This window comes from Lottia gigantea (assembly GCF_000327385.1).
Source record: "Lottia gigantea unplaced genomic scaffold LOTGIsca_18, whole genome shotgun sequence".
NCBI classification, from domain to species: domain Eukaryota; kingdom Metazoa; phylum Mollusca; class Gastropoda; family Lottiidae; genus Lottia; species Lottia gigantea.
In genome coordinates, this window is record NW_008708301.1 from 1,889,943 (window position 1) to 1,905,051 (window position 15,109).

The 15,109-nt window shown below is 32.7% G+C and overlaps 2 protein-coding genes across 2 annotated transcripts; one reads left to right on the forward strand and one right to left on the reverse strand.

Annotated features, from left to right (window-relative positions):
• Positions 1 to 3,934: 3,934 nt before the first annotated feature.
• LOTGIDRAFT_114240 (hypothetical protein) lies at positions 3,935 to 5,980 on the forward strand (the record flags this gene model as incomplete). Its single annotated transcript, XM_009052260.1, has 4 exons — positions 3,935 to 4,547; positions 4,842 to 5,075; positions 5,268 to 5,460; positions 5,821 to 5,980. The coding sequence occupies 4 exons, from the start codon at positions 3,935 to 3,937 to the stop codon at positions 5,978 to 5,980; spliced, it is 1,200 nt and encodes a 399-aa protein (XP_009050508.1).
• Positions 5,981 to 9,558: 3,578 nt separating this feature from the next.
• On the reverse strand, positions 9,559 to 12,165 carry LOTGIDRAFT_231230 (hypothetical protein; the record flags this gene model as incomplete). Its single annotated transcript, XM_009052261.1, has 2 exons — positions 11,355 to 12,165; positions 9,559 to 10,326 (listed from the first exon to the last, which is right to left on the reverse strand). The coding sequence occupies exons 1-2, from the start codon at positions 11,877 to 11,879 to the stop codon at positions 9,559 to 9,561; spliced, it is 1,293 nt and encodes a 430-aa protein (XP_009050509.1). The 5' UTR covers positions 11,880 to 12,165.
• Between the last annotated feature and the right edge of the window lie 2,944 nt (positions 12,166 to 15,109).

Sequence of the window (15,109 nt, forward strand, 5' to 3'; positions counted from 1 at the left end):
ATTATGTCTAAATCAAAATCTTCAAGATCAGTGTTTGGGTTAAATAACAATATTAAGCTTGTGAAGAATCCCTACCCAACTGAAATTATCTAAATATAATATATATTTTATTATGATGAATGGATGGAAATTGAACGTTATTGGCTGTGTCTGTATAGTCTTATTCTGGTTAGGAAGTCTTTTTCTGAATTTCTACTGTTCATCATGGTATATTGCTCTGTAGAAAATTGAAATTAGATTCATATTTAGGATCAGGTGTTGATTTGCAATCTCTGTCCAAGACTATGGAACTATACAGACCAGACAATAACTATAATTTGTATCATAGTGACTTTATATTCAGGGAAAATCTATTATATCATACTAACTTTACAGTCACTTATTATATACAATCTGATTCAAATACAGCTTTACATATTTTAAAACACATCAGAATAAATTATTACCCATGTGAATCGAATATTCAATAGTTTCAAATCTGATGTTGGTTTTTGGCATTATTTGAATGAAGACATTTAACTGTGTAGTAGAATCTGTATTTGAATCAGATTGTTTAATGTACTTACTATATTACCATCATTATTATAGTTCACCTTCATTCAGAGGCCACAAAATATAATTCTTTGTCTCTTAGAAGAATGTTAATTCAGTGTTTAGTTTATTTTGAATATTTTGAAATTAAAGCAGAAGATGAAACTATTTTCTAAAATTTGAGTTTCTTCATAGCTATAGTATGGCTGTTAAAAAAAACCAACAAACAGAAACAGAGCCAAAATTTGTGAACCTGTTTGTTATCAATAATAACACAAGACTAAAACAAAACCAAGATTCATAACCTTGTGTATGAGATACAAAGAATTATTTTCTGTGGTCTATACATATATAGTTTCATCATTTATGTCATACATCATTCAATTCATGCCCCTAAAATAACTTTCTAAAATTACTTTCTGGACCTTAAAAGTTATTTTGTAGACCTTTAGATTGCTTTCTTAGACAACCACACACATTTTTTAAACTTACCCTGAAGTTCATAACTTTAGCTTTCACTGTTTGTCCCTTCCTGTTTCTTTTTCTGTCTCATCTTGTTCACTGTCCCTATAGATCCTTACAGACTGTTTTTTGTTTTCTTTTTGTGTTTTGCTTCCTTTATTCAAAGGTCTCTGTTTTAAGGTTGTACTTATTGTTAATGACATTTGACAAGTTGTTGTTTAAGAAATATTAAAAAAATCAAATGTTTTCATTTTTAAATGAGATCTAAAATATGAACAAATTTAGGTTGAAGAATCTTTTTAAGTTAGTCTGTTAAATCTGTTATAATACAGTTTTTAATTTAATAAGGCATTTTATATTTTAAAATAACTGTTAATCAAAAATTACATAATTAAGAACAAACTGTTAATTGTCGAACAAATAATGTGAATGAATTTATTTTATGAAACACTGATAATGGAAATAAAATTATCTAAAGACAGGCAGCTCAGCTAGTTCCTCTCGTCTGCAGCAGGCTTAAATAGTAGTGTGTGAAGACTATTTTGTGTAAAAAGATGTAAACATTATTGTCATTGTAAATGCCATTATCTTATGCATGAAACTTTTAATCCACTTCTTGAAATTTAATAGATAAACTAAGTTCTGGAGTCTTAGCCTTTAAAAATAAAGCTGTGGCATGCCACCATCATCTCAACAAATCAGAAAAAACTATATTTTTATTGTGTTAAACCATGGCTAGTATATGTCATATGAAGGGACAAAATATTCATGATTATACGTACGGGAAACCCCTCTAGTATGAAAAAGGTCATTATGAATATGATTAGTTAAATTTCAATTCTTTTTATGGAATTATCTATTTCAATTGAAACAGTGTTAAGATTAATATTATGATGATGGCATGCACCTAGAAATTCTAAATTGATGTTGAAAATCCAGATAGCATTGCTTGAAGTTAACAAATTATGCTCTGATAGGACTAGCTAATCAGTGATTAATTTGTTAAAATTACTAGTGGTTCAAGCTTGCTTGTTTGAATAGAATTAAACTTGTCATTAAGGTTTAAATATAGAATGCATTTCCACGAGTCATTAAGTAGAGCCAGTAGAATTTGAATATTTTGTTCAATAAAAATATAGGGTATATTCTAATTATAATATTGCCATATTATAATATAGTGATTGTATATACTGAATATTATTGTCTAATTTACATTTAAAATTACATTTAAACCTTGTTTATTGTCAGTCAATTTGATATGGAACATAGGTTTAGTAAGAACATAGGTTTAGTAAGATATTAATGCACATCTATGGACATGTTGAAGTATGATTAAGATCAATGCATATTGTTTTTGGTTAAAATTCATTGTAATTGCCAGTTAAACTATTTGAATCACCTCCAGATGTGCACAAATACCTTTATTTAAGCCAAAGTCTTAAGCCGTCTAAGTTTATATAATAGCTACTGTAATATATCGCTTCATTTCACAATATTAACACTGCCAAAATATCTACTGTATGTCCCAATTTTGAAAATAAAAAAAACTCAGAATGTATATCCACTTTGTGTTGTTTTCATCATCCTGTTTTCATGAGCACAATGAGTTATAAAAAATGACAAGATTAAAATCAATTTCAACTTAATCGTGTCAGTGACATTATACATATGGTCTGAATATGGAAAAAAGTTTCTGTCAATTGTTCGAAAAACTAAAGCACCATATGTTACAGGCAGTACACATTGAAGACCCCTTGATAAAGTCTAATCATCGTACATCTTCAGGTGTTTCATCTTTAGTCCTAAATTATAAGGTTAGTAAAGTATGACGTGAAAATCAATTTCCAATCATATCACACTCACAGTAATTGTGGGCCTACACATAGAGCTGGCACATTTATATGCACATGGTTAGAGGAAGGCCTATTTGGAGGAATAAGTCAAATAATTGTTAGTCTTACTAAAGACTGATTTGTGATTCAACTGCCAATAATAAATCATTAGATACACCGAGTTCACGTTTTGAGAATTGAAATTTTTAGTAGTCTGTAGCCAAAATGTTTATATCTGGTTACCTCCCTTGCATAACTCATAAGAACTAGAAGGTAGAAACAGTTCCAAATGAAATTTTGTGTCAAAACATGACACAATATTTTTCATAATTAATTTGTGCCATTATTGGTGTTATAATATGTTTTCTTGAGAATGAAACAGTAAGTAAAGAAAATTAAAGTTTGTGAATCAGCTGTTGTTGTATTGGTGGGTGAAAATGTTCATGAACTGAATTGTCTGATTGCATTGATAATCATTATGTCAGTCAGACCAGACAGATGGTGTCAAACAATATATTATTATACACTGTCATATGAATTATGATAGAATATCATATGATTATAAGGCTAATTTGATACTTTATGATTATGTTGTTAGCATGATAATTGAACAATTTAAATAGCCTTGGCTGGTATCAAAATATCAAGAAGTCAAACTATTTGAGTACTTGTTGTTAGATTATTATGCTTGCATAGGAACGTCTTGATCTGTGATTTTTGTTGACAATTAAAGTCTTGTTGATTGTCTGCGGGCACACGAGGAGACAAAAATCTCCAGTCGTTTGTTTTCAACTATGTTCTGGTTCATCTTATAAATCCTGTTGGTAACACGATAATCTTGTTGTGAGAGCACGGGGGCAGGCACATGTGGAATTTGACTTGACTTTGCATTGGCGACAAAGACTGTTGAGTACCTGCACCATTAGTAAAACTGCATGAGGTTGGATAAAAATACTGGCCTATAAGTTTGTAGACATATATCACAGAAATTGTCTGCTATCAATAACCCAAAATTGATTTTCATGAAATATAGCATACTTCCCAAGTTTTGACTAAATTGAATTTTATTTTGATATATTACAGATTGAGCTGATACTGTGCCTGTCAGAATGACTGTAGAGAAGTTAATAAGTTTAGCATTATGTTCCTTGGGGTTATTTAAATCTATTCAACCCCATTGGTTATATTTTGATCAGTATGTGTATACAAAATATCCAAATGTGACAAGTGATGAACTTTTGCAGGAAATTATACCAGCTCGAGACTATTCTGCCTTAATTCTTGTACCCTTCATTATAGCTGGAACAGATTATTTAAAGTATAAACCCATTATTATTCTACAAGGTTTCTTTTCTGTGATTCTATGTTCCTTGTTAATTTGGCACAAAAAAGTCCTTTCACTTATAGTATCTCAGGTTTTCAGAGGCTTTATTCTATCCACTGATGTAGCTTTCTATGCATATATTTTTGCAATTGTAACCACTGAGAATTATAAGTTGAATGTGTGTATGACTCAAGCGTCGGTTCTCTTTGGAAAATTCTTAGGCCTTTTATTAGCCCTGTTGCTAGTTGTGTTAGAAATTACCTCCAATTTAGACACTATAAATTATATCACCCTTGCTTTCTCTCTGGTGTCATTAATAGTTACCATTCTTCTGCCACATGTCAAGCCCAGAATCCCAACTCAAAGGGAGATAATTGAGAGAGAGTTGAGAACACCAAGTGGATTGTCTGGTTCGGAAACATTACAGAAGAGTCCATGGGATGAAGATCGTACTATGTCCATGCATTCAGAAGTGCAGGGAGTCATTGATTCATATGCACATGTGAATGATCCTGCATTTACTGCATATGCACGGTCAAACATGTTCAGTGATATTGACACTAGTTCAATAGGATTTTATGGAGATTTTTCTGGCAGCGATCAGTATGATCCGTCATTACGCTCAGAATCATTTGGAGATGAATCAATCACTTCATCAAGGGTAGACAATCAGGAATCTGAGACAGATCCAGAAAGGTTAAAATCATCGTCACTAGTAAGAGAGAAGATGGATAAGTTTGTAAAAGATATACAGAAAGTATACAGTGAAATAACAGTGATATTATGGTCTATCTGGATGGTTATAAGTGGTTGCTGTTATTTTATTCTTGAAGATAAATTTAGCGAGTTATTAGATGAAGCCACGCCTGGAAGACCTGATGCCTTATCTTACGATGCTGGGACTGTTACACTCGCCACTGTTTTAGGTAATATATAGATGAGCTTTCAGTTCAATTTGAATAAATTTTCCTCTCAATACAGTACTCAATTTTTAATACTTGAATAATTGGCTAGAATTAATAATTTTTGTATGTTGGAAGGTAAAAAAAACATTAGGCAAGAGCTGCTATCAAAATTGTAAGTAATCAGAGCATCATAAAATGTATTGTATTTTTCAGGTATTATACCAATATTAGTGTATGGTTTAATAAAAGGAACGTGTAATATCTACAGTGAACCTGTATTATTAGTACTATCTTTATTACAATGTATATTGGTATTATTACTATCTACCAGTCATAATATATGGTTAATATACACCACCTATACCTTATCGTATATTGTATATCAACTAGGATTTGTCTTAGCCATGTAAGTTTCATATCATCTATTTAATACTTATCATGACAAGGTGCAGATGAAGCCAAATATGTTATTTCTTCAGAGTTAAGCGTAAAGTGTAGAGGACAGCTGTGGAGCTTATTGGAGTGACTCTACAAAAGGGAAAACAATTTGGCCAGTGGCTCTGTAGTTTTACCAGTCCTGTACTTTTAAAAAAAAAATAAATAAATATGTCTTCATGATTTATCTACCTGGATTGAAAACAACTTAACAATATTAGATTATGATCAGATACCTCTTTTAAAGCAGATGATAATTAAGATAAAATTCTTGTATATTCCCATGTCATGTTCTCTGTGATCTATTATCATATTTATATCATTTTTGTAGATTTTTGATTGGAAATATACTACAAGCTAGAAGATATGGGTTTGTTTTCGGAATTAATTTATTAGTATCTATGGTTGTTAAGTTGGTATTGGGTGTAATAATTGGAAACCATGCTTTAAATTTACCACCTTCCTCTCAGGTAGGTATACTAGTTTCTTAGTGCATTTCACGGTTAGTTGCAAGCTAGGAGAGGAACTTGGTTTGGTTTCTGAATTGTAAAAGAAACTTTTAGTAGATTTTCAAAACCAATGTCTCTCCTTAGTTGAAATCACTTTCCTTCATTTCCTACATATTGAGAGATATGCTTCATAAAAATAAGATGGAGATAGTTTGTAGATCTCGGAGACATTATCCTTGAAATATATTCCTTCACTTTCAATTTACTGATTCAAAGCTCCATAATGTGCAGATTGAACAGATTGAAAGCTGCATTTTGTTTCATTTGCTTACTAAGATTTGTTGTTAAAACAGCATTAAAGATATTGAGATGTGGCTATTTTAAATGTATTTTTATTTTATTTGTAGGTGACTGTATCTGGTGTAATAATGGGTTTACTTGGTTTGTGTTTTCTCTGTAAGATTATTTATAACATCACCAAGCTTTATAGACAGAATGGGCAGTGCTGTGGTAACTATAGTAACCCACAAGACAGAGATCTCCTAGTGAATACCAGCACTTAAAGAACTTGGGTCTGAATAAGCTGGTTGAATGGTAGATATTCATAGTTCTTCCTTCCTTTCAAATCTCCAAAATATTTACATTGGAATGGCTTACTCCATAGTGAGTTATCATTAGGGCCTTATAGTGCTATTGATTAAAATCTTCCTCTTCTTTTTGATGTTTGTCCCTCGTCACAGTGATTGGTCTTTATACCTTATACTTGCATAATCAACTTGACCACATTGCTATGTGTATGAAATTCCTAGACGATGTCTCAGAAAGAATGAAGTTTGTTTTGTTTACCAAGAAAAACAATTCAATTCGAGTAGTTTCAACAGTTATGATGAATTTAATGTCAAGCTATTTGATAAATATATAGTTCTCTTATATGCTGTGACTTTACTTGAAAACTTAATATTAGCTACATATAGCAACATTTAATTTCTATCAGACATAAAAGAGGGTTGTGTTTTTTTTTCTATTCACGCTATTGAATATAACCTCTATTAAAAGTGCTATTTTTCATCTAGTCATCCAATTTTTCACAATCATTTTTTAAATCAAGTGTGTGATCATGTTTATTGATCATGTTGCTAAAGGAAGATGATAGGAAATGTCATTTTAAAAGTCTTGCATTTTTTCAACCAATGTTTTTGACCAGACCAGACTGTTGTTGTGAAATGTTGCTATAATTATCATTATTTTCACCTTATTTGACTTAAGTTATGTCCACAATTTATGTTAAAAAAGTTTATATTTTGTTTCTGATATTGCTATATTTTCCATATAATTCACCATATAACAGAAGTCATTTGTATGATTTGAAGAAAACCTATTCATTTTTGTTTCGCTTCAATTATATTTTCAAAATGATTTGTATATTTGCCTTTACCACACTGACTTGCATAATATATAAAATATTTTCTAATAATCTGAAGGTTTGGTATCAATTATTCCAAATTATTTATTTTTGAAATATTTTTTTGTCAGGAGCACACTATTTTTTTATACGTCCACATAGAGAGATGTATATTGTCGGCACCCTTGTCCGTCAACATTTGCTTGTAAATGCTCTAAAAACTAGATTTTTTGATGGAATCATATGAAAATCGGTATGTGTCTACATATTCATAAACGAAGATCAAGTTTGAATTTGAGCTATTTTAGAACGTTAAAAGCAGAGTTATTGCCCTTGCCCCAAAATCTTGAATATTTACCATCCGCATGCCGTGGTGGGCGTATATGGCTGTGGTCCACTATCTTTGTAATATCCTTCCACATTTATCAGTTATTGAACATTCCAAAAGTTATATTTTTATTTTCAAGCCACAATATCAAATTTCTTTTGTAAAATCTGAAGATCTAATAATTATGAAGATATATGTAGTATTTATTGCTTGTCTGCTAAAATATATATTGTAATGCTACATTCCTGAATACAGCTCTCTTCAATAAGTATAAAATTGTTTGATTATATTATAAGATATAAGCTGATTTTCCAAATTCAAGATTCATCCATCAGTATCTAACATTTTCTGTAAGATCTTTGGAATAATCCAAGGGTGCTGTTCATGCAGATTTACCCAGTTTGTCATTTGTGACTATTTCCTTAGCATTATCATACCCTTGTAGTTTGAATAGATCATTTGATATTGGTACTTAGCTGACTGCCAGACAATTAGGTACCCTAAATCTTTCAAGATAAATCTTGATATTCATTTATCTGTTAGCTTTTATTCCCAAACCAAAGAAATTGATTTGTCAAGTCCCTGCCTAATTTTCTATCACTTGGACATTGTTTTATAAAAGAGACTACTGGTATAAATAGACGCTCTGTTAATAATCACAGGAAGCTCAGTGTTGGTAATGAGAACTACTATTAAGAGCTAAATATTTAATAGAATAAAGATAACAATATTTATCGAAAATATCACAAAAATAACTACTGGTAAATGATAAATGTATAATATAATTAAACAATATAATATAATATTGTACAATATAAAATGATGGAGGTTGTTTTTGGAGGGAAATGGAAAATATAAATATGGAGCATATTGCTGCCCTTATATAATGATATTTAAACTAAGTTGAATGACCAATTGAATGGATTCCTAGACTACACACTATACATAGCAGACTCACTGCCTCTTTTTGTTGGTAGCTATAAAGTCAAACTTCACTGATATTACCTCAAAATATCCAACTTCCAACACCACAGAACATAACTACACTGATGCTGCAGGAATAAAGCCTACCTTGGAACACTATATAAATACATTGATGTACTACTTAGTGTTTGATAATAGGAACTTTATATATAACTCTATCTGAACTATATAGAATAACAATTATAAAGGCCTCTTATATTTATGGCATTATTTTGATTAACATAACACTATGAACATTATCACATTAACATGCTTCTACAACCCCCGCCCTCTTTTAGACCTAGATAAATGGGATGTATTCCTCTAGATATAAAATGTGCCCCTTCAGTGTGGAACTCTTGTTGATTTAACCCAAGACCGAGTTGGCCACTAAATTAGAGAATTACATCCCCTTGTGAGAGCACTTTCCCATTTATAAATCCATTTATATAATGCCTGTATATTTGATAATTGGATATAGAAGTCCAAATAATTGGAGCAATTTGTCATTATCATACAGGGCAAAAAATATTTGACAAGAAGTTTTACTTTTGGATAGTGGTAATTATGTTTAAAATAGCAATGACGAAACTCTTGTTAGAGCTTGAAGAACAAAGGATTATTTCGATAATAGACCTAAATTAATATTTGTTCAAACTTCAAATTTCATTTCTTATGTATTAAATATCGGGCATACTTTTCTGTTCTCCTTACAATTTTTGAACACAATAAAAGTAGTCCGAAACATGCTGTTTCCTTCCGTCAACTAACTCTCATCCAGTCTGACATATAATTGTGATACCTCTTTCATGAAACTGCATGTTTCGGATAACTTTTGATGCGTAGCTCCGATATATTCTCGATAGGAATTACCCTCTTCAAACAACCATTTGACTTTTGAATAGAGGGCCTATCTACTTTTGAGAGTTAATATCTTGATGTTGCCCATGGAATCTGGTTCAGCTGATTCAACCTGTAAGATGATACTGCAGCATTCTCGGTCGGATCGTAAATTTCATTGGTACGGATGTTGACATCCTTCAATTTCTGGTTAATGTCCATCAAGGTGTATTGGTTCTTTCTCACCTTCTGCTGCTCGTTTCGGTTCTGATCCATCAACTCCCTAATAGCCATTTCTTCCTGCTTCAAGGACGATAGAGCCACTTCATTTGTGTTGGTCTGCTGACGGAAATGACTCTCCAGGTTGTTGATGACTTTTGGTACTTCATTAGTCGATCTTCCACCAGATAAAGCTCCAGAGATTCCAGAGTTAGCTAGAAAGAATCCTGGGCGAACCTGTCCTCTTACGTCCGGATAACCATTATTCTTCGAGTTAAGGACATCATGGAGAGAGACTTTGGATCGTCGGAAGCTTGAATCTGGGCTTGGAGCTCTGGCAGTCCATGGTCCGTACTTTTTGGTTGGAGCCATGGCCAGGTCATCGGCACTGTCATATCTCTTCAGAGCTCCGTGATTGTATCTGTTCAATCGATTCTCGTAATGGTCCACGGGATCAAACTGTTCATCCCGGCTTGTCAGATCTTCGTATTCAATAGCATCAGTGTCCAGAAGGACGTCGGCAATCCATCCTGATCCAGTCTCCCTAAGAACTTGTAGGAATTTGTGGAGTGTTCCCAATCCACGATCATCCAATAGCCGGATCAGTTCAGCAACTTGAACCATGGCATCCATATGCTGAAATATGCAAGATAACATTTTGTTGAGATGAAAGTTGTTGAATCTTTGAAGTTGATTTTTGAGATTATTGATTATCCGTGTAATCTGCTTTTCTTTTATATTAGAATGATAGGCATTGCTAAGAAAGCGGATAGGATTTAGATTACTAAGGGATTAAATATAGTGAGATGGTCATAATGAAAGTCGACAGGTTTAGAACTAACAAAGCCGGATTAAATCATAAACTTTCGAAAAAATACAGAACATTTGAGGATTTTAAGAACTTGAGAAAGGGTGACCAAACCCAGTCGCAGGGTGACAGTTTCTGGGCATACAACTATATGAAATGTTAGTAATTAGTATATTAGTAAACTGCGCTCAGTGACAAACCAATCAAGGTTCTATATCTAAAAAAAATTCTATTTCCTAATAAATTTATATTTTCTACTCTTGATAGGAAATCGATATTAATCAAATTATCCTTGTTGCTACATTTGATTTGATGTAAAAATCATTGTTTAATTGTAATTCCCTTAGCTAATTCAATACCACAGTGTTACTATAGAAACCAGATTGTTGACTGTCATCAACATAACCCACTTCTTGTCATCATGTTCTATTTATTCACTTCAACATGTCAATATTGCCAATTTAATTGACAGCTTAGAATTAAAGGGACTTTTCCGTTTATCACTGAAAGTTATCCCTTATTTCCGTTATCCCTTATTTCCGTTATCCCATTTGGCTGATGATATCGGTTATTGATAACTGCTGCAAGAGAATATTTAACATAGTAAGTAAAATTTCAAATTAGGATGTTACAGAAACCTTGGAGTAAACTCCAAACATAAACCTATAGCGATTTCATGTTTGATGTCATCTAATTTATGACGCCTTCTAGCTTTAAAGAAATATGACTTAAATTCAAAGTTCAATTTATAACGTAGGCCTAAACTAAAATAAAATAAATTACGGTACAAAATATTATAATAATAGTTATTATTACTAGTTCATGATGTTACAGTCTAGAAAAATGTCACACTTACCAATATTCTTCTCTTCATTACGTCGCCAATTAAACCAACGTCAACTAATTTTTCCAAAACGCTTCGTGATAAAACTAAGTGACGTCGTAGAAAGGCTTCATTTTTCTTCAAAATTCCTCTGGCCAGACGAGGTTCAAGTTGACCCTGACTTGAATACATTGTTTTATTGTAGGATGGCGGCAGTTTTCTGTACGATAAGTCGAGGTAACTGGGGTAGCCTCCATATTCAGACTTTCCACTTACGCCATAACTCTGACGTAATTTTGGGTATGACATTTCCACATCATCATCATGATACACTCTGTAATCTGAATATTTTTGATTGGGATAATTGTCCAATCCGCCTGTATATCTTTTACTTGGATAAGTATCCGAACCTCCGGAATATTTTTGAAGTGAGAATCCTGTGTCTAAATTGTCGGTTGTATATCGAAGATGACTTCCAGGATCACGTTTGGCTCCAGAATTAAACCTAACCGTACGTCCATTTGACCCGTTTCTCCGACTCCTATATTTTGACATCATCTTGGCAAGATTCGTATACAAATTTTGTCATATGAATGTGTTCTATCACGTTTTATAAAAAGGTCCACAAATTAAGTACACAATATTTCTTATCACCGAGCCAAACTCAAACACGACGAATGGATTCGATTAATTGTATAATCCGTTTTGATCGCAATCTATCTTCTTGTCCTCTTGTCCTAGCCTTAAGCCGCTCACGTGTGCTACAATTTTGAAGTATAATCCTGCATCATTTCTGTTTCTAATAAACAATTAAAGTAAATATACTATTTTCATTCAGATTCTTTGCGAATTTACCTGGAATACAGGTGAATAAATTCAGGTTTCTGTGGGTCAATTGCAAATATTTATCAGCCCTTTCTACATTACAAATGTTCATAAAGGTTCCAACACACTGTCCGCTCTATTTACCAACAAATACAAGTAACATTTTCATTTTGTTTTCAAATTCTAAATCTCATGATATAACAATTTTTAAGCGGATATCCTGTAACGTCTTGTAATTATGATCAGCTTTCTCAATCAATACCGTTGTCAGGTAAATGAATATATACAAATTATAATCATATGAAAATGCAAGACACTATAGAGTATATCAGCGAAGAGTGGTGTTATACTATATGAGGTCTATATAGTGAATAGGCTTTAATGACATTATTTATATATTACACCAATCGACTCAATTGTCCCAATAAGTAATACAATATTTATAGATTGTTAGGGGTCAATAATATAACTTAAAAGTTGACGTTGTGTTAAGGGATTGCAAAGATGTTTGCTAGATGTTTTATGTGTATCGTGGACAAAGATAGCATCAATTTTCACCATTCCAGTTTTTATTCAGACGCCGTGGTTCCTGCAATTCCACTAAAACCAAGTTTTTTATGACGCCACTAATCGCAAAATATGCATAATCACATTAGGACTTCTCCATTAGTGACGTCATCAAAAGCTTAGTTTTAGTGGAATTATAAGAACCACATTGATTGAAAATTGGAATCGTGCAAATTGATGGTATCAGTGTCAGCCCCGTCTTTAGGGTGGGGTCCGTGGGGGTAGGGCCTAGCAAGTGAGAATGAAGCCCGAACAAAACCTTCTTCAGTTCAGCAGAGATTGATTAATTTACAGAGTCTTTGTACAAAATCACAAAAAGATGGATTTTGATACGTTACCCCAAAATTGTCAAAAATGAGTTCTCTGGGCCTTGAATTCTTCATATTTTCTGAATACAAAATCCGAGCCCCAAAACCATTTCATTCCTGGTGACGGGGCTGGTCCCTGATAGACAAACAATTTTTAGAAAACTTCTTTACAATCCCTTTAAGGACCAGACTTTTTAACCTTTTTATGTGTTTCTGTTCGTAGGCCTACCATTTCTTTTTCCAGCCCGACGTCTGCATTCCAGTGGCGGAGCCAAAGGGGAAGCACAGAGGGCAGCCGTTTTTTGGGAATGACTCTCATAACTAGGTTAGATATTCGTGTAACCTCAAAAATTTCGTCACATGTTTCATTTCTAATTTTCGAAACATGACATATAAAAAAAATTATCAACCTCTATATATTGACTTTCATTGAATGCGCGTTTTGAAAGATATCCTTGTCTTAGCTGCACCCCAAGAGACAAAAGTCCCCACCCCATCGTTTACAAATATTCAAATTTTAGCAGGTCTTTGTTCTTGAACTCAGTGTAGTAAAAGGATGTAAAACCTAAAACTAAAATTAGGGTTGGTCAGTTTCTGAGCTCTTGGCTGGTTTGATATGCCATCTAATCACAAATTGCTCACTGATACTTAAATTTAAATGAGAACAGTCTACAATGGACTAAAATCTGATCTAATAGTTTACCTCAAATTGATTAAAAAAAATTGCCAAATGTATCAAGAAACCCAAAAGGAAAAATGAATTTATCATTCATTCCTTCATTGACTCATTTTCCAAGCTGCTTATTTACCAATTGTTCATAAATTTCCGATCTGTCCTCATTTAAAGTGATACTACGTCTAAGAATGAACATACAATTTAAGTTCTCGAAATGGTCAATATGAGTATATATTCATCAGTTAGCTTACCTGGTGTCATAAAGTTACAACAGAATCCCTGGAAAATCTGGAAAATTGGAAAATTCATAAAACTAAGTAATTATTGAAAAACGCTTAATCTTAATATTAAACGTTTTTCAATAGTTAATTGCATATTTATGGATAATTACTAAGTTTTTTGGATTTATCGGATTATATAAAGATCCTGTTGTGTTATTATGACACCAGGTATATCTACTGGCTTTTATTCGACAAGTTTAAAATTCTATGTTAATTTTATGTTAATTCTAAGACGTAGTATCACTTTAAGAAGTATCAACTTTTCCAGAAGCATGCCCATAAAGCTACAGATGTGGGTAGAAATCGGGGAATAGGATGAAAGCCAACGTGTTATCAGCGTTGCTCACTTTATTAAGCAGAGTTCCATGACTAGGCTTACTGTATACCGGTACCTTTTGTTGCTTACACTGGACATTTCATTCATTAAAAGTTAAGCTCTAGTGTAGCCTATTTTTGCACATTTATCTGCACATAGAATGAAGCTGAAGCATTTTGTGTGTGCTTATAGATTGTTTTGGATAATCGTAAATCCTAAATATTGTTGTTATATACCCAGATTATTCCGATTCTTATTCAATGTGACATTTTTTTGTAGGCTGCAACCTTGAGACTGAGTGGTTAACTCACTTTATACTCTGGAATCTGAAGTCTTAAAGAGCTACCATTTACTCATACAGTGATCTAATTCCCTTCCTCAAAATAATGCTTTAGGGCAGTTGCTCGGACATTCTAGGCCTAATTAGACAAGGTATTATGACAAAATGAAAGTCAAGTCAGCAGATATTCCTTACGATATACATAACAGTATCTATTATTAAATGGAATGGAAATTTTTGTAGTCATTTATTTTGAAATAAGGTCATAGTCATGTGACTAGAGGAAAAGTTTATTGCCCAAGTGATCAAGATTTTGCAATGATTTCGCAATCCATAGAATCTTACGATGTAAGGGGGACAACTCCATTTAACCATGTTGAATTACTCCCCTTTGACCACAAACTCAAACCGGATGTATTCATCTGACAGTCTAAACAAAGATGTCTACTACTGAAAGCAGTTTGTTTGAGAGCTCTACAAATGTAACTCATGAATGCTTAATTTTCCCCGACAACCCTTCCCACTGTGTGAGTAT